Here is a 21,558-nt window from a genome sequence, read left to right as displayed (position 1 = left end):
GTAACTACTGTGGTGTTTAACAGTGTGAAAAGCAAAAGGTACCCTCTGCAGCAGCCAGATCATATTCTATTTTACCAACAGCTTTGACAAAAAAATCTGTAACCTTTCCCGAAGAGGCCTCACCTTGAACTGCTTTCTTGTGCTTCTCAGTTTCAATGTGATGCTTCAAATCACCAACCCCTTTATTGGCTACTGAAACATATGTCCCCATTCTGCAAACTTTACATTCAGCTTCCCATTCCTCTCGGCCATATACAAAACATGGAAATTTGTTTTTAATCTCTTCTGTAAACATGCACTTCCTTTTAGGCATTTTTGGGGAAGTATAGTCTTTATAATATTAATTTTTATAATTGAAATAATAATAAATATTTTTTATTGTAAGTAGTGAAGCATAAATTTTATTAAGGTTAGGTTATGCTTTACATTCACAACTAAACTAACCTAATTGCAGAAAAGTATCTACAGGTATAGAGATGGATAATAAATATTTTTGTAATTAAAGTGAAAAACAGTATTTTAAAAAAAACAAACTTTGGTATTAAATAAACTAGTGTTTGCCTCTTGATTGGATCATTGATAAGTATACCAAATTTAGTCGACAGTACACAACTTTTGATCAGTTTGGTGTGCACACAGCTCAAATCCAAGTTTTCATATGCTGCAATCAATTTCTAGAGAAAACAGTCCCTCTAACTGTCAATATTTATTTGACATGCTGGAATTCCTGTAATTTATATATTTTTTTTGCTAGACTATATAAAATTTATATGTGCGTAAATTCTGAAGTGGGTTGGTAACAATCTCAATGCACTAAACTGAGCGTCGTCGGGGGTCTTCCGCCTAACTGTCAACACGGAAATTCGAATTGAAGAATTGTCTCCTATTCTGAAAAAGATTCTGTATAACGTAACTCTGTAGTTTTCGTCGAGCTTGCATAAAAAAAAAAAAAAAAAAAAAAAAAAAAAAAGTGTATAATATAAAAATCTGGACATTTAGACAAATTTATAAAAATCCACCCGGACAAAAATTTTAGACAAAAAATTCAGAAAAATCCGGTTAAAAGAGGATGGATGGTAACCCTAACTAAAGCAATAGGCCCGTATTATAGACGCACTAATGTAGTAAGAAGTAAAACCGAGAAAGCTTAAGCATTTACGAAACACAACGCCAGACTGCCAACGAGAGAGTAAGGCATAGATATGAAACAGGAAATAAAATGAATATAGATGGCAGCAATTTCTTTTATTGCTTCAGTCTACTAATTTTAATATCTATGTTACATAGCTGTAGTCAGTGCTAGTTGCTTTACAATGCTCTTGCTGCCATCTATATTCAGTTTTCGTATTCAGTATTCAGTTATCTATATCTTATTCTCATTCGTAGTCTGGCAAGTCCTTAAGCTTTCCCAGTTTTATTTCTTTACTCCATTCTCCATAGTGTGGGTCTATTGCTTCGGTGGGCTGATCTTTGTATTTTAAATGTAGTATTTTGCACAACTATTGTTGTCTAGTGGCCCTCTGAAGAGAATGGACTCAATGGTCACCTGTTTTTCTATTTTTAGTTGTTTTATTTATTTGTTATACATTTGTGGTTGACTTATTGTATTCTGCTGTGATATTTCATATTTTTTGACCTTGGTGGGTGCCAGTCAAAACTTATTTATTGGCTCTCGTAATCTTAGCTACATTTGCCTTTTATTTAAATATTCTAAATTTTAGATATATATTCCTTCCACTGTACTTCTTTTCTAATTTTTTCCCTCTCTCTCTCTCTCTTTCTTTCTTTCCCCTGCTTTGGTTTAATCACTTTTTTTTAACTTCTTGTTTCTTTGTTTTCCATTCTGCCTTCCTCCTATTTTACTTTATATATGCTATAATCCAGGCTACATATTGATGGTTATGCTAATGCAGCCTCCTTCGTTTGCAGATTTTTTTTATTGCTTTATTTCTTCAGTCCTTTTGTTCTGCAGAATCTACTAATTTTATAAACATTAAAATTAGACTAATTTTATTCTAATTTTACTTTATTTTTTTGCACACAGCTCGTTAAATAAAAAAATCCAATTTTAATGAGGTTAAATTAATACACAATATGAATATACAAAACTGCTAATAGCCGAAACACTTGAAATGAAGTTAAACCCTAACGCCTATAAATGTACGTAGACCATACATGATTTCAGACTCTTGGACCTTTATGCAGATGTGTAAATAACATTATTTACATTGGTTAATAAAAATAATCTTGCTGCGGTACACTAAATTGAATCCTATTATTAGTATAAAAGAGAGTGGAGATTGTTAAGTGTCACTTTACTTCTTGTGAGCATGGACGATCCCAAAATAACTTTGTCCTTATTAAGAAGCTTAGTCTAAAATATTTTAGTAAATTTGACAATTGTCTTCAATTTCCTGTCCGTTATTGCTGGGTGGTTTAGTTTGTGGTGGATTGATGTACATAGACTTCACTTTGCTCTTCCTTTTGGCAGGGATTATTTTTAAGAAACCCGTATACAGTAACAACTTTAAATCATAATATAGTGTTTTTTTTTTTTTTTTTTTGTTAGTGCATTGGCTTCTGTGGCCATAATGCACCTCCCAAAGTTTTGCATTTTCTACCCTGATCCAAGCCCAAGGTGGGATTCTAATCCACTTTACCCACACGGCTAGCCCGGTCGGCATAGAGTCATAAATTTAGTCACATATAATGTATTAATTGGATTAATTTGATGTGAGTGGCAAGCCGAAGAACTTCCTATAAAAAAGGTATAAGTTAAATCGCTTATATTTTTCAAATAAAAAAAAAATCCATAGGTGTGATATCCTGGGAATAAGGAGGCCATGGAATGGGATTATCACAGCCAATCCATTGGTTAAGAAATTTCTTATTGGGGAAATCATGTGCATTTTTGATTTTGATAGTCTTGTTTCTCTGTTTATACTGAGTTCTGATGCAACCATTCTAATGCTTAAATGACGATCACTTCTAATCAATACCTAAGGACATTATAAAAAGTGACAACTTCTAATCAAAGATATCAGACAGCTTGGTCATTCATCACCTTCCACATTCTCTCGTCCTTTTAAAAATCTTTCATGTCATTCAAACATGTGTGCTCTTGACATAGTATTGTCCCCATAAACGTGATGTAATAACTCATAACTTTCAGTTCGTGTTTCTTTTAGTTTTGTTAAAAATTTGAGGTTGATTCGTTGTTTGATTCTGTTTTCAGTCACTTTTCAGGCAAAAACACTTGGTATTGAAAACTGTCTCAATGCAAAGCAAATGAATGCAGTGGAATGTGACTTGGTAGACAACTAGGGAAAAGTCCAAGGGCAACAGCTGTGCCTTTGTTTCACAGGTGGCACAGTATGTAGTGGTTGCATACTCAGTCTTGTTATTTAATAGCCACACTTGTAAAAATGCCAAAATAATAATGAAAACACATGCAATTTGATATTTTTTGTATGATATTTTTCATACAAAAATTTAGAAGTATTGTGTGCTTTATACTTTATTTTCTATGAAATAAAAACTTACATAGTTCTGCTAGAAAAAAATAAAAACATTATCACAAAACTGTAATCTCTTCTATTTTGAAATTTATAAAACTGTAATAAGTGCAACTAGCATATGATGTGATGGAAACAACCAGGCTTCCTTACACAAAGCTGCACACACACAAACAATCTCAATATGCTGGCAAATCTCCACCCTCTATCTCAGGATGTTTCAAGAAATATGCAACTCAGAAAACAATCCCTGCTGCTTCCAAAATCACTGAAATAAGATTAAGGCAGGTAAATCAACTACTAGTTGGTAAATCATACAGCATTGCCAGATGCTACACCAAATTTGCTAGACATTAAGGGAGCAGATTTTCGGCTGCTGAAAAGTGATAAACAGTTTTGATATTTTTACTGTATTCTTCGTTAATTAACATACTGCATTGTGTTCTACAAAGATATTAAATAGGCTTAGTAGCATTTGTTACCTTATTTTCTTAAATTTAACTAGTGATTTCTGTAAGTTACGACTCACTGCTCGTATTGGTGTTGGCGCCAATATTGTTGAACTTGCTACCAACTGTTGTAGTCGATATGAAATAGTGTAACATATATCTCGAACTGATATTGTAAGGTATAACATAAAACTAGATAGTGTAATAAGTAGCACTGTATTAGGAATCCGTAAGCTTAGTATAGTATTATCAATTAATCAATAAGATTTATTAATCTTATTAAATTTCATTGTTAATTAAATTGTATTTAAACAGAAATCATGATCCAGACTAGAACTGCAAAGCAACGATCACAGATTAGCAGGAATGCTGTGGTTCAGAGGAGGAACGAAAGGGGCGATTCAACAATGCATCAAAGTCTCAAAAAATGTGCAAAATGTGAAATGTTTGTGGACATTTCTGGAACAGGACATGATCTAACCAAGGAGGATGTCTTTGTGTGCTAGATGCCTAGAGTTTCAAGAAAAAATTAGGTGCCAACTCAGTGTTCTGATGGGAATTTTTGAGAGTTTGAAATGTATGGTAGATGCCATCAAATAAATTAATATGAGGAATCCATCAAGCTCTCAGCTACCCAACTCAATGCCAGAGCTCACTATTGTGCATCAGGCAACACAGAGGCAGAATGTGCTGGTCCCACAGGAACTAGTTATTGCTGGTGACTATTGTCAGGGAGACAGGGAATATATTATGCAAAGAGGATAGGTGGAACAGGACCAGGGTATGTCTGTCAGTGGCAAAAGTTGATGAGGTTGTAGAGCAGATATCATCTTTTAAGGGTACAAAAGGTGATATTGTTGTACACCTTAGTAAAAAAAAAAAAAAAAAAAAAAAAATCACCTTACCTTAAGAGTAACAGATCTGCAGATTTAATTAACAAGTAGGTCAATGTTGAAATAAAGTCGAGAGCTAGGGTTAAAACTGAAAGTGTCTGCAATTCTGGCCAGACATGATAGGAGGGAGTATATGATGAGAGCCCTGTCAATCAATTTGGCCCTGGAGAGATTGAGCCTTACGCAAAGGGTAGAATTTTTTTCAGCCTGGTCTGTGCTTGTTGACAGGAGAGACTGCTTCTACAGGAATGGGGTACACTTAAATAGAAAGGGTGCAAGAATATTTGCTGATGCTATTGAGGCACTGTTAGGTGGGTCGGAAAACTGCTAGCTGGAGGTGGGGGGTATACAGACTAAAAGGTTAACAGTGGCCGCAGACAGAGGCAAAAGTGATTCTTGCACTGCTTCTATTAGAATGAGCAGCAGCCTGGAAACCAAGGTTAATGGAGATTTCCAGGACTGTTGGGAGTCACTAGAACAAGTAAATACATGGGCTGTGTTAGGGTAACCAAGAGTAGGAACAGGTGCATGTATACTTGCATGTACACCAATGCTAGGAGTATAGTTAATAAATTTGATGAGCTTGAAGTGCTAGTCAAGACACCAAAGGCAGATATTGTTGTAATATCAGAGATGTGGTGTCACACAGATATAAGCAGTGCAGAATTGGAATTTGGGGAGTACAATGTGTACAGGAAGGATAGACACGACAGGAAGGGAGGGGGGTTATGCTGTTAATTAAGAAACACTTAAAATCTAAGGAAATGCATACAATCGATCTTGGTGGACAATGCAGTGTTGAGTCTGTTTGGTGTGAAATAAGCATTGGGAAAGGAAAAATGAGAGTAGGTGTGTGTTATAGGCCTAATGAATCTGATGAGTATGATGAGCAATTGTGCAGAGAAATAGTGGGCCAGTAAATCAGAATGTCTTATAATGGGACATTTTAACTTTCCAGATATTGATTGACTGCAACTTGTGGATTGGTCACTCGCAAACTAGCAAGACTTTTGTGGAATTATTGGAGGACTGTTTTCTACGGCAACATGTTCGAGAGGCAACCAGAGGGAGTAATACTCTTGATCTAATTATTAGCAGTGATTATTCATGCATGAATAATTTGCAGATAAAGCAACCACTGGGTGACACTGATCACAGTGGTCTCAGAGAGTTTTTAAGTTCTATACAGTGGGATCAACTGATGACGTTACCAACAGTGAATTCTAAATGGGAAGCCTTCAGGGACTTAATCTTGGAGGCTACTAGGTTTTTCATACAAACTAAGAAATTTCTAGGTTTAGGCCTAAATGGATGTCAGATGAATTAACGAGGCTTGTGGCAGAGAAGAAAAATGCATGGGATGCATATAATTTATCAGGTGACACAAAAGCCTATGGCAGATATAAGATAGTCTGTAATCAAGTCACAAAGGAGGTTAAGGCAGGTACCAGAAATCTTTGGCAAAGGATGCAAAGAAAAACAGCAAGGTGTTCTTTACTTATGTAAACTCTAAAAAGAAAGGGATGAATCACATTGGTCCACTTGATGTTGGTGGTCGATGCTGCTCAGACATCTGACAAACTGAATGAGTATGTTGCATCTACATTCACATGAGGAGTTATTCAAGGAGGGGAATTCCGGAAGTACTACATATGAGTAGCAATAAGCGAAGAGAAACATACCAACTGTGTGGTACTACACTCACTGAAGTGGAGAGTGAAAAATACCTGGAGGTAATTGTGCAGTCAGATATGAAGTTTGATGACCAGTGCAGACAGAGCAGGTCATGGAGTCTTGTCAATGATATAGAGGAATTTTGCTAGCAGAACAAGAAGGTGATTATCCCATTGTACAAGGCAATGGTCAGGCCATGCCTTGAATACTATATGTACAGGTCTGGAGGCTTCATTTTAGGAAGGATGTAGAGTTGCTAGAACCAGTACAAAGATGGGCAACAAGATTGGTGAGGGGAACAAAGGGGTGCTCTTACGAAGATAGGCTTAAGTTCTGCAAATTGCAGTGCCTGGAGAACAGTCACACGTGAGGTAATCTGACTGAGGTGTATAAGGCCTTGAATGGATTGGGCAAGCTGTAAGCTGATGCGATTCTTCCTTGTGAGAGGGCATAGATTCAAATTGATTAAAGGCAGTTGTAGAATAGATGTGTGGAAATTTGCTTTTAGCCAGCAGGTAGTTGATTGTTGGAACAAAACTTCCATCTCTTCTTTTTTTTTTTTTTTTTTTTTGTTAGTTGTTGGCACATTGGCTTCTGTGGCCATATTGCACCTTCCAAGGTTTTTGCATTTTCTACTCTGATCCAAGCCCGAGGTAGGATTCGAACCCATGACCTTTGGGTTGCCATGCAAGCACTTTACCCACCCGGCTAGCCCGGTCGGCATCTCTTGTTGTGGAAGTTGATAGCTTATTTAAATTTAAGGCTGAGCTAGACAAGCATTTGGAGTGAATAAATGGGAGGGTTTTTTTTTTTTTTTTTGCTGATGCTGCATAAGCTTGCTTTCTTGCATTGCATACCTCAGCTAATGCTAAATATCAAAATATTTGTAATATTTCTGAAGTCATATGATATTTTTTAAAATTTGGCCTTGGGTTTAAATTTGATTTTTTTCCCTTATTTTCAATGAAATAGATTTATTTCATAAATTTGTAAGGTTCTATCATTCTTTATTTGATATACAGATTAAAATTTAATTATTAAATGTAGGTGGGACATTCATTTCTTGTCCAACACAAACCAAAATCATGCAGATTCACTTATTATTTTAGGGCATCACAAGGTTTGGTTTTGGAATGCCTGATCTAAACATGTTCCTTTTAAAAATTTTGTTACAACAGTTAATTTTTTTGTAGTGGGATGCATTTTTCTTGTACTAAAATGATGTTGTTACAATGATATTCATTAAAATGAAATGTTTTTGCATAAAAAATATAAAACAATTTGGCAGGAGTGAGTGAATAAGCAATTTTAGTTTTTTTTGGTGCATGAGCAACTAAGGCTATGATGGGCCAAGTCCAATACTTAAATATATTAAAAATGGCAGTAACCTACAAATTGGTTACTGTCAAAATGTACAAAGAGTTGAGAAGCAAAACAGGTGAAGAAACAGAAGTTTATATGTTGTGTACTATGGATGTTTAAGGCACATAAGCTGCATAGCCAATATACAGGGTGTTTCAAAAGTGATGGTCAATAATTTAAAGGTGAATTGTACAGACTACAATATGGCAAAAAAGCCTAGTAAACATGGGTCCTAAGTGAATCATTTTCAAGATATTCCAGATTTCTAGTTGGGATCCATCACCGACTTGTTCATTTAGGTTAGGTTATGCTCATTCTCTCCTTTTCCTCTTTCTCAATGCTCTGAGACATAGCAGGCATACTAGTATTTGTCAAAGGATAGTAAACATGGAAAGAGGTTACAGCAACAAAGAGTATACAGACATGCGCTTTATATATGGTAAAGCCAATGCCAGTGCACTCGAGGCTGCACATTTGTACCAAGAAGCATTTCCCTGCCGAAGGCAGCCCAACAGACATTCATCAGGGTACATCAAAGCTTTAGAGAACATGGGTGCTTTGCACATGGAGTATGAGCAGGTAGGCTAAGAAGCATAACTTTTGGGCCTACTTGATGTTGAGGAAAGGGTGTTAGAAACAATGGAACAAAATTCAGGAATTTCAACGAGGAGGGTTGCTCCAAGAGTGTGTACTGAGTCATAGCAGTGTGTGATAAAGTTTACATCACTAATTACTATACCCCTACCATATCCAGCGTGTACAAGGTCTCAGCAATACAGACTACGCTCCCAGAGTGTTCCCATAGTCAGTTGCGGATCTTAACAGAAAATGTGCATTATCTTGAAAACAGTTCATTTGTGACCAGATGTTCACGGGGACTTTTTTGCTTATTTTAGTTTGTACTTTTCCCCTTTAAATTATTGACCATCATTTTTGAAATGCCCTATATATGATGAGTATTAAAAACATTTACTGCCTGCAAAAAGTCAGAATGTTCAGCTTCGCTTGCTGAGTAGACAATGCTCCATCCGCAGACAGCCATCATGTTGTCCCATCACGATGAGACAACTTTGTCTACTGCAACGTTCAAATTTCCGAATATCAGTTGGATACAAATACCGAATGGATGACTGGCAGTGTGGTGAGTGTTGTACAGATTTTTCCAGCCTGGCTCAAAAATGGGTAGTCTGGTAGGGATTTCAGTTTGAAACCATACTATAAAGACAATTATTTCTGATGAAGCAATAACGATGATTCATTTTCTTTGATATAGAGGCTCTGGATAGATGTTTGAAATGCATTAGTGGCAATTTATGCAGGGGAGGGGAGAGGAGAGGAAAGGAAATAATTTCATTACACTGAATATTTTGTTATTCTGGAATTTTTTATACCAACAATTTACTGTGATAATATACTAAATATTTGTCAAAATGACCAAACTGGTGTAGCATTAGGTATATTTTTAGTTGCCTTGAAAATGCATTTTTTTTTTTTTTTTTTATTTTTTAAAACCAAAAACTTAACTATTGTACTAACTCCTAACCTGCAAATCTTCTCAATTATATTTCAGAAATTCAAATTTTCAAAAATATTTTATTACCAAATTAAAGATATGATTATTTATTGTTAAATGATAAAATAAAAAAATTATTTAAAAAAAGAATTTGCAATGCCTTTTTGTACAGTGCTTGAACTTTAGTTTAGTTTGGATATTAAAAATATATCTTTCCCTAGAATGGATTACTTTATCAAACCTCTTGACAGACAGACAATATTTCTGGTGTAGACTTTCCTTGATGAAGGTCTGAGACTGCCTTGTGTGGTGATTTAATTTGGTAATAAACCAAACATTTTAATGTTTTTGAAAAGTTGACTATATTCAAAGATATCTGAAAATGCATGTCATAAATATTAAGAATTAGTTTAATTTGTTTACACATTTAGTATACTTCTACAACATGTATACAGAATAGTCATTTTACTTTACCTAGGAGTATGCCATGTCATCACCTTGCCAATGTTTTCGAGCACTTTGTTAATTTCTGCTACTTTTTCCTTACACGAGTCATCCACATTATCTTCTGAGTGACTCCTATGTCACTAGTCTTCTGTTTGTTGATTGTCTTCCCACCATTCACAGAGGCTGCATTTTCTTCCTCAGGTAATGCTCAACTGGAGCTTCTGCATCCATCTCAATCCATGCAGCCTTTGCTTCTCATTCTGAAAATGCTGCTAATTCAACATTATTATTAGTGGTCGCATCTTTTCCAATACATTTTTTCCAGTAGTTTTCAAATTTTGTTGACTTACATCCTCCCATGCTAATCCAATATTGTACGTGTCTTCTTTCAATGTTAATGTTTTTAGAAATTCTAGAACTCGAATTTCTGATTTCACAACACCAGCAAGTAGCTCACCAAGACTCACTAAGGCTTTGAGGGCTCAAATATTGCCCTGATCCAAGTGCTGAATTAGTGCAGTTGTATTCCTTTGAAGAAATGCGACTCTGATCTTGCCATCTTTCAATTTCAGGACATCAACTGAAGGATGAACTGGACAGTGATTCAACAGTAACAGTGCCATTTCTTCAAGTTCTTTGGAAAGAAAGTGGCACCTCACCAATGGTACAAACTCACTTTCAAACATGAAGCAAAAATGTCACTCGTTATCCAAGCATTAGAGCTATTTTTAAAAATCACAGGTAGAGATTTCATGTTGACATACTTAAAACGCTGGGATTTCAACTTTACTAACACAATTTCATCCCTAGTACACAACATATAAACTTCTGTTTCTTCACCTGTTTTGCTTCTTAACTCTTTGTACATTTTGAAAGTAACCCATTTGTAGGTTACTGCCATTTTTAATATATTTAAGTATTGGATTTGGCCCATCATAGCCTTAATTGCTCATGCACCAAAAAAAAATAAAGTTGTTTACTCACTCACTCCTGCCAAATTGTTTTGTATTTTTTTGAGGAAAGGGTGTTAGAAACAATGGAACAAAATTCAAGAATTTCAACGAGGAGGGTTGCTCCAAGAGCGTGTACTGAGTCATAGTAGTGTGTGGTAAATTTTACATCACCAAGTACTGTACCCCTACCATATCCAGCGTGTACAAGGTCTTTAGCTTGAGATTTTCAGCCTTGTTTGCACACAGTAATACAGTAATTCTCTCTTTGTTAGTTTTACTGCCTGCTTTGTTGGGTGTCTTTTTAATATCCAGTGACTTGTCAGGGAGAAGTTTATAGTAACTCTGTTTCGTCACAGTTATATATTTGCAGATGAACAGTTATACAACTGTTCATCTGCAAATTCACCATTTTGAATCACATTATGCAGCAATTCAAGATATGCTGTTGTTATTTGGTTTTTAGGAGCATTAGCAACTAAGGCCATATTGCTCAAAGGATATGCGGTGGTCATTCCCTGACCTTTCCGCATCCTTCGTATTTGGTGGTCACGGGCTCGAACCCCGGTCTAATCAAGAAGTGTGTGCTACGCACTGCTGCTCCTGCCCACCTGGCTACGGAGGCACCACTTCAGGAAATGCTGCTGCTGCTGCTGTAATGTCATCAAAAGCAGATTCACTTACAACACTAACCTACTATTCCACGATGAGCCTGCCATCTCCAAAGCCAACATTTAGAAGTTTTATATGTGCCATCATCTACACCAAGTAGCTTATGAAATTTAACGACTGTGCTTTCAAAATTATCCCATTTATTGGTGCTTCTTCACTACACTTCTGTAGAAACCACTTGTATATGCATTGGTCACATTACTGTTTTCACAAAACCTAGTTTACTTTTTTTTGGAGGTATTTCATCTTCTATGGGGTCTATGAATGAATGCATTTTATATTCCTCTTTCATCTAACCGCGGATTGTTCCTTCTGGAATTCCACATGCAAAATATAGTGCATTTTGTTTCGCCACTCTTAATTCTTTCAATAATCTTTAAATTTTCTTCAACTGTATAATTTTTTTATTTTGTTGGCCACTACTTCAGTCTTACTGATTTACTAATCTTGCTGCATATTTATTTCTGATGCCCTAGAATTTACCATGTTTTGAGAAAACTACATCAAAACCCAAACTTTTTGCTATCCTAAGTGTAACTTATAGTTGAAGAAAGGATATCATGTGCTGTTGTTTACAAAAATTTACTTTGTAACTAGTGTAATACACTTGACAAATGGTAGCTGTATTCCCCTCCAGAGGCAGCTATTTGTAATTGGCATTCCACAGATATACTCTTTTACTGCATCTCTAGCTGAGGGGAGAAACTGGGTGTCTACAGTAATTAGTCTCTGATGAGTCCTGTTGTTTACAAAAATTACTCTGCAACTGAATATATCAAAGCAAATATACAGCTAATTTCCCTCTTGAAAATATGGTAGCAGGATGTACAGTAAATATGAGTATTTACAGTATTCACTTTTCCAGTTTACAACATGTAATTGATAGTTCTTTGAACACATGTTTTTTTTTTTTCATAATTCATTTTGGAGACATCATCATACCTGCAATATATCCAAAACTGTAGTTTCACTGTACTTCTGCATTTATGCCACTTCATTCAACATTTGTGAAAAGAAGCGAAGGAGAGTTAAGAAAAATTAAAAATGCATTTGTTCAACCATTATTATTGTGCTTTATCATGATTTACAATGTCAGTTAGTCATTTGCACAAATGCATTAATTACTTAATTTCATATTTTCAGATAAACTCAATAAATTCTGGTTAATATCATAAACTCAATTCCTGGTTGAGACTTTGAATGATATATGACTTTTTCTCCCCAGAAGCAAAACACAATATACTGTGTCTGAAACATATATATTCAAGAACAGTTTAAAAGAGTGTCACACTTTAAATGGCTGAGAAAAGGACAGTAAAGGAAATATAAAAAAATAAAAAAATTCAAGCTGTCAAAGGTGTCTCAACACCTACATTTCAAAAAATTGGGTGCATTTTTTGAGATGTAGTTGAGGAAAAGACTTGAAGGGTGAAATGGACAGACAGCATTAGAAAACAAGAAGGTAATGAGAAAGAAATAAGAAAACAAGTATGATAAAAGTTACAAAGAAAGAAAAATTGGACTACTGTATTGAGGGGAGAAAGTTTGCTAAAAGAAGTAACCAAAGGGGAAGTGATGGAAAGAGGCTAAGCAGGAAAATGAGAACTGGAATATTGGGTGATTGGACAGTAACTGATTGATATCATGGGTTAAACAAGGGTGATATAGACAGGGAAAGATGGAGATGTGACTGAGTTCTGTTGTCAAGAACTTGCCATGTGGCAGGGGACATATGATGATCACTAATTCCACAGAATTTGTTTGAATTGCTACACATAGGAAATGATACTTTATAATAGCACTTGCTTATCTGAATATATTTCAAAATCACAGAATTTTAATCCTGACAAAAAAAAAAAAAAAAAAAAATTCTGAATAATGCATATTTAATTTTGATACAAGGAAGTAACAATTAATTTCTATTGTTTAAAGTGCACAAAGAAAGAAATTATACAAACTTTGAATCCATCTCCTACTTCTCCTAGCATATTTTCAACTGGTACTTTACAATCTTCAAAATAAACTTCAGATGTATTACATGCCTTAATACCCATCTTTTTTTCTGGTGGGCCGCTGCTAACACCGCCAAATGCTCTTTCTACCACAAATCCGACCATTTTCTCTACTTCACCACTGGCAGTTTTTACAGGAGTCTGAGAGAAAAAAAATAAATAAAATAAAATAATATAGGTTGTATTAATTAAGTACATCTGGTAAATGTTTAAGTTTGACAAACTGTAGTATGTAGTTTTCACACGTGAGAATAGTCACGTGTGAAATGCTACATTTCACACATGAAATGTAGTATTTCATAACTGTTGTTACACTGTTTTTTTTTTTTTTTTTTTATTACACTATATGTAACAACAGTTAAAAGGTTGAGATCTGCTTCTCTAGATAATCAACTATTATGTCAACATTTAATACAAGGTGTACTATACATAATTTGTGACCTTCATACCTTGCAATTAAGTCAGTTTTCTCCATTTTTTTTTTTAATCTCCAAACCTTGAGAATTATTCTGCTTTTTTTCATTTGCACACACTTAAAATTAATGTGAAATGTATAACCTTTATTATTCTTCAGTACAACTAAAAATTTAAATTAAGCACAAACTTGTTAACTAGAGAAAAAAGATAAAAAGTTCTTGGAAATACATATTATCTTGTCTTCAGCATGTCTTGTTTCATTTTGTGTGTCCTTACATATTCTCAGATAAAACTAAGGAAATGGATTTTAACTAGACATTGTGTGTGTGTGAATAATGGAACCAAGGATAAGATATACTTCTCTTCTAGAGAAGTGATATTTATTCAATGTTTAGATTAGGCAACTTGTGAAGAAATTCACAATATGAGATGTGTAATGATCCTTTTGTGGCTGAGTATAAAGGCAAAGGTCTGATGTTATGCTCAGCTATGCATAAAAAAATAAAAATAACACGCACTAATTAATACAAACATTGTAATACATAATAACAAACAAGCCTCACCTTTGCAAAAACAGTAAAGATGTCAGCAATTCCCCCATTACTAATCCACAGTTTGGTTCCATTAAGAATATAATGCTTTCCATCGCTAGTTGGCACAGCTTTTGTTTTTATTGACTAAAAATAAAAAAAAAAAAAAAAAAAGCACTCAATGACTGTATAAGTATATAATTTTTTTTTTCTCTTAAATAAAAATGCTTTTCAGCATAATGTCAATGACAGCTTTAAAACTACTTTGCACTCATTTATATTAAATATAGCACAAATAACAGAAACATAAATTGTGGAGCTTCAAAGAGTGCAAAGGATTTTTCTCCTTACTTGTTTCAATTTGTACTTGAACAAAAATATCTTTACCACTTTTCAATATATGAGAGAAATATCCTGATTTGAAGGTAACACTGTTCACATGATGTACAACGTGAATTCTAGGGTCTGGGAAGAGAAGGGAGCTTTAATGGGTAAACTATGTGGATAGTGTTTCAGTTAGGCAAATAAATAAAATTAAGTACATTAAAATCATAAACAATTCCTTTTGTGATCCACCATTTATGAATTAATGAACCACATAGGGTTTAATTCTTTTGATAATTCCACCTCATAATATAAGGGACTATTCATAATTACATAATTCAATTTTAAAATGTTTTGAACACCCCTACCCACTCTACTACTATGTAAAATCAGCTCTGTTCCCCATTTCATAAAAAATAAATTAGTAGTAGTATATAAAAATATGACATTTTGTAACAAATTAATTTAAGTCATGTTTTTATTTATATTTTATGAAAAAAAAAAAAAAAAAAAAAAAAAAAAAAATGTGCACCATTCATGTAAATCTCCCCACCTGTAAAATCTAATGTTGCTCTGCTCAACATCCAGATCCACTTCTTTCTTAAAAGAAGCTAATTGTTTAGGGACATTAATGACTACCAAGGCCTATTCTGAAGCATGCCAACATGGTTCAGTCTGTTTCTTCTAGCATTCAAGTATGTAAAAATCTCTACTACTGGCCCTCTTTTCATGGTCTGCTTGGCATATCTTTATCACAGAGTTAACTTATTACAAATTAATTTATTTATAACTGTCAGAGTGTTCAAAGTTTCTTGATAATTTATATTTATTCATTGTAACTTTCTTTTCTGTAACTAAATTAATCAGTTTGGCAGTTATCCAGTTTAGTTTGGGCATTGAACAATAACTCTTTAAAAGTATAAAAAGATGACTAGTCACTAAAATAACTTCACTGAATTCATCCTATTTATCTGCTTGTCAGATACACCAAACAGAATTCAAAATAATGCAGGCCATCATAATTTCTTTTGCAAAATCAAACCCATTCCCTTTATTTTAGACAAATAGATATTGTAAAATGGTCAGAAATTATGAAAGTCAGGAATCATGATTACAGAGCTTGCACTCAATGCTGCAGAATTAGAAAATGAATCAACACTAAAAATGGAAAATGTTTCAGTACAAAACATCATTAAAAGTTTCCTAAAAATTGCGGCTTAAAAGAACACCAAACTTTTTTAGGTTGGCATTCGCCACAGGAAATTCAAGAATACCATATAATTTAAGCTTATTCCCAACTGCCATCCATATAAAATTGTCTGCATTCTAAATTTGTTTTTTTTTTTTTACTCTTTATTAAAGTTATTTTTAAATCATGCATGTTCATACAATTAAGAAAAAATTGGTATTTAGAATTTGAAATTGGGAGAAAACAGGCAGACATAGCTATTTATTTAAAAGGCAAGATACTTTTATATATATATATATATATATATATATATATATATATATTTTTTTTTTTTTTGGAATTATTATTATTAGCCATATGGTGCAAGGAAGCCTGAGGCTTATGCTGCACCAGCCAAATTTCTGCGTTACCCTGAGAGAGAGAGAGAGAGAAAATCAGAAATAGAAGGGAATCACCAAGAAAGCAAGAAAGAGAAGAATGATACCCTTATGAAAGACTGTTTTCGGACTTACTGGTCTCTCCTCTGGTTTCTGGTAATAATTTCCTAATAAAATAGTTGTACCAAAACCATATGACACAAGCTGCAATTCAGTACATAAAAGGTCAGAGCAGTGCAGTGTTTTTCCTTTTAAATAAATGGCAGATTAATCTTCTGGATACATCATATTGCAACATCATGGCAATTTATATTAAATTGGCCAAAAATCACAAAAGAGGATAAGAAAGTCCTCTTACTTTTCATAATTTTTAATATGCCAAAGTTTATTGCTGCAAAAGTCTAATGTCATATGTTGCATGGTGACTCATACTGAAAAACTCCATTATCATTCTTTTGTCAGTGAATTTGCACTAAATATTGTATGCTATGTGATGAGGAACCAGTAAGTCACAAAACTGGCCATCACAGCAGTGTTTAGATATTTAAATAACTGGTAGACTAACCTTTTGGCAATACCATTTGTTTAATATCATGTCATACTAAGAAACTCACAATGAAAACAAGTTCAGTTTGCTGTGATCATTAGGACTACTGCATTTACCAAGCAGTTTAAATCCTGTCAGCTAAAAATCACAAGAGAATGAGAAAGTCATCCTGCTCTGTATAAAGATGAAATTAAATTAAGTGCACTTTAAAGCTAGTGAAAGTTAAAGAAATTTATTTTAGCATTGTTTCTTCTTTCAGAACTCCAAGTAGGGCAATAAATAATATTTCAGGATTCCTAGATTGATTTGCTTTTAATATAATGATAAAAATAGAGATTCCTATTAATGTGAACCGTTATGTTCTTCCATCGAGATTAGTCTAATAAGGTCTAACAAAAAGTGCAAAAAAACAGCTCAAACTTTCTTTTGGTTTCATTTAAGCTTACATTCCCAATGCAGTTAAAGATTTAAAGTTAATTATAAGAGATGACACTTGGCTATTAGTTATTCCTACATTCTTATAATAATTCACAGATTGCAAAGATGTCAGAATACATTTAAGGCACAGTAAACCTCATATGCATATTGATGTGTCTGTTGAATATTTCCATAGCACATTATTTCTCACTTCACTAGGCACTTTCAATGCCAGATCTGCTCCCTCCCTCCTGCCAGACCTACTTAGAGAGCAAGGTATGCAAAGATTCATAAAGCCTCCAAGGATTACATTCATCTGTTGAAAATTAAAACCATACTTGACAATTTACTGCATCTCACAGATACATATGTGTGCCTTTAGCTGTTACATAACATTCTATGCAATTATTCCTTATTACAGTGAATGTACTATTCTTTTCTCTTCATACCATGTACAGTCAGAGTCGGATCAAGATATTTTCGCACTACGGACAGAAAGATTTTTTGGTGCCCTTTTACTAAGGATATATATATTTCTTGCCTCATTGTTCTTCTGTTTTTGGCACCCCTTAAACTGGCCATCACAGCAGTGTTTAGATATTTAAATAACTGGTAGACTAACCTTTTGGCAATACCATTTGTTTAATATCATGTCATACTAAGAAACTCACAATGAAAACAAGTTCAGTTTGCTGTGATCATTAGGACTACTGCATTTACCAAGCAGTTTAAATCCTGTCAGCTAAAAATCACAAGAGAATGAGAAAGTCATCCTGCTCTGTATAAAGATGAAATTAAATTAAGTGCACTTTAAAGCTAGTGAAAGTTAAAGAAATTTATTTTAGCATTGTTTCTTCTTTCAGAACTCTCAAGTAGGGCAATAAATAATATTTCAGGATTCCTAGATTGATTTGCTTTTAATATAATGATAAAAATAGAGATTCCTATTAATGTGAACCGTTATGTTCTTCCATCGAGATTAGTCCCAAACTTTTTTAGTCACGGAACACTTTTCATCTCACAACATATTCATAGAACACTTATGAAACAAGTTTAGCGGGAGCTAAAGAACTGTTTGCTAATATTTTATTACATATGACACACTGTGCATCAGGATCATCTTTATTTCCAACACATGTAAAGCTGAAATTCAAATAACTGTCATTATACTTTTGTTTTGGTCTTTTATTAGCTGGTTCCTATTTTTTCACCTCGGATTTTTGGGGAACAAAAGGCTGCGATTGTTCATTCGCACTTTGAAGTGTGACAATATTGTGTTTGTTTTCATCGACCACAGTTGCACTACTAGAAGTACTTTGCTTCTCGTTATAAAGTTCCCGTTTTCAACCACCAATCCATGGTCACATATTTTAATAATATTTTGAAATACTAATAATTATCAAAAAAAAAAAAATTTATATAAGGAAGAGAATTTAGTTATGATATCGGTTCGCTTCCTCCTCTCCTTCAACCCATTTGTTTGTTTGTTATTTGGTTTTTAGGAGCATTAGCAACTAAGGCCATATTGCTCCTGGATATGCGGTGGTCATTCCCTGACCTTTCTGCATCCTCCATATTTGGTGGTGACGGGCTCGAACCCTGGTCTAATCAAGAAGCGTGTGCTACGCACTGCTGCTCCTTCCCACCTGGCTACGGAGGCACCTCTTAAACCCGTGTAAGCCAGGCTAAATTGTATATGAATGGCATACTAGAACACCACATTGCTACTTTTTTTGTAGGTGTCATTACCTCTACGCATACCTCTCTATGCAAAGCCTGCCAAAATAAAGTGTTCCGTTGTCTATTTGATTATTAGTCTATGCCAGTATATTAATAACTGAAAAAAAAAAAAAAAAAAAAATTATGTTAAATATTATAATGATACAAAAATAGTGTACACTACAAATATGCAAAATTAATTTATTTTATTATTATTTTTTAAAATTGTTAATTACGATTTTTCGCAGAACACTTGTTCACATCTCACGGAACACAGTTTGAGAAATGCTGCCTTAAAGAATGGTGCCCCGGGCAAGGGCCCAACTAGCCCATACCTTAATCCAGCACTGTCTATAGTGATTATACCAATCACTATTAACCAAACTTTATTACTCTGCTTTAAACTATAAATGGATACACCTGTTATGTATTCATATTCCAAAAATATTCAGAATAAACAATTGCATGTTTATGCAATTTTATTTATTCAGAATATTAATGCTATGAATGCATGAATTTCATTTAATACTAACGAAGCATCAGAATTCTTATTTTCATATAGCTCAAAATGAATAATTTGTTTACATGTCTAAAAAGGTGATTCAAAAAAAATAACAGGATGACTATGCAAAAATAATGCCTCCTAAAAAGTTATTTCATTGCAATGCACTTTTCAAGCCTTCCAAATGCTTGAGTCCTTTCCTATTATGCAAAAATACTGTCCTTTTTCTGCAATTAGTCTCTCATAGCATAAATCACTTCTCTGTCCAAGAGAAATCTGAAACAAAGGTTTCAGATTTACGAGAAAGAAGATTCCCTTACGAGAAAGAAGTCATAAGACCCAGATAATTGAGGATTTTGAATTCTGCAATGGTAGACAGTTTAATAGTCGACTTATGTGCTGGTGCACTGTCTGGATGGAAAAGGCACCACAAAGAAATTTTACCTTGCATCTCTCAGCTGTCACATAGTTTCACTATTAACTGTTACGTAATATTAGCCTGTTACTGCATGTCCAAGGTAATCAACAAGCACCAACTCCCTGGGTATCACTGAAAATTGGAAGCCATCACCTTGCTTGATTGGGCAATGTGGAGTTTCTTGTGCAGCAGGCACATTTTTCCAGGCCATATGTTGGTGTATGGGGAATCAAAGTAGCATAGACATGTCTTATCCACAGTTATAGACTGGAAAAGAAATCTCATAATTCTGTTTAAATTTCTCCAAAAAGTGTCCTGATGTCTTCACATAGATTTTTTGGATGGTTAACTTTGTGCAGAAACCTTTTTCTCTTCAAGAAACTGATCACTGTACCCAATGCTTTTTTTTTGTAAAAAAAATTGGTGCCAGTACTCATTTTTTGCTATCAGGAAAAATTAAAAGGATATGAAAAGTACTCTAAAAAAATTTTTTTTCCTGATATTGTTACTTTAGTAATAATGTTTTTGGAATAAGAACAACAAATGCAGTATATTAACACAGTATATTAAGCATAAATTTATTATTCAAGTATATAAAAAAAAATAAGTAAATAAACTGATCAACAATTGAGTGCTGGGCACTCAGGATGAAGGGTCCGTAGTCACGAATGGTCGTTAGTGTAGTATCTCAAATAGAGATCTTTATGGTAACTGAAAAAAGTACCCCAGCTTGGCCTAAAACTGAGGAAAACATCTATTTGAGTCTTTCCAGTTGTTGTGAATAACAAGGGTGGGAGAAGTGATCCCGACTTCTTCTTGGAGAAGCAATTAAAGTCTTGGGGAAAAACGACTGGCAGGTGAAAGCCATGTAAGACTCAGCACAGGTGCCTCCCCACCATCACTGCCACCACAACACTGGCTCTCTGAGCATACAACTGGGACAACTCCAGCTTTGAAAATTGTTAAAAATACTTCTCGTCGCAAATTTATTAAATGACCTTTATAGAATTATTAACTAACTATTTAGCAACCTTTTTCCTTTTTGTCACCAAAAGGAGAGTTACTTAATACAAAGACTCATCAAAGTACAATAAAATTTTTTTTTAAATTTTAACACAAAAACTAAATGATATATTTCAGGGGTGACCAACAAGTCGATTGCGATCTATCAGTAGATCTCGGCTTTAATTTCAGTCGATCACGACAAATTTTAAATACAGTAAACCCCCGCGAATAGCGGGGGTTATGTTCCTGAGAAATGTCACGAATACTGAGTTGTGGCTCCCATAGTAATAAAGGGGTTCGGTTACAAAGTATGAAATATATAAGAAAAACTAGTCTAAAATTTTGTCTATGTATGTATTATATGTACCTTCATAATATGACTATGTACATAGACAGTACATAGTGAAATGCAAGCATATGGCATCGAAATGAAAATAAGAGACAATTCAATATTAAATGTAATATTTATTAGAAATTTCAAACAAATCTCTCAAACCAGTGCCTTTGCTAGCAAAAAAACTTATCCCGCCAGTGCTATCACCAGTTTCGCTAAAGTGTTGATAAAGGAGTTTTGCTTTTTTCACGAATGATGATTGAACTTAACGGAATTTTATTTTGAGTTTGGT

The 21,558-nt window shown here is 34.1% G+C and overlaps 1 protein-coding gene across 1 annotated transcript in view; it reads right to left on the bottom strand.

The window, feature by feature from the left end:
* Acadvl (Acyl-CoA dehydrogenase very long chain) overlaps positions 1–21,558 on the bottom strand; it is a 136,460-nt gene that overhangs the window by 54,322 nt on the left and 60,580 nt on the right. Inside the window, exons 7-8 of the mRNA XM_090376974.1 lie at positions 14,468–14,581; positions 13,434–13,628 (exon numbers count right to left, since the gene is read on the bottom strand). Coding sequence (XP_090233100.1) covers positions 13,434–13,628; positions 14,468–14,581 — 309 coding nt within the window. The remainder of the gene's footprint in view (positions 1–13,433; positions 13,629–14,467; positions 14,582–21,558) is intronic.

The sequence above is a fragment of the Mastigoproctus giganteus genome, chromosome 1, assembly GCF_048544385.1.
Source record: "Mastigoproctus giganteus isolate SK-2022 chromosome 1, ASM4854438v1, whole genome shotgun sequence".
Classification (NCBI taxonomy): domain Eukaryota; kingdom Metazoa; phylum Arthropoda; class Arachnida; order Uropygi; family Thelyphonidae; genus Mastigoproctus; species Mastigoproctus giganteus.
This window is presented reverse-complemented; position numbering and strand designations above follow the sequence as displayed.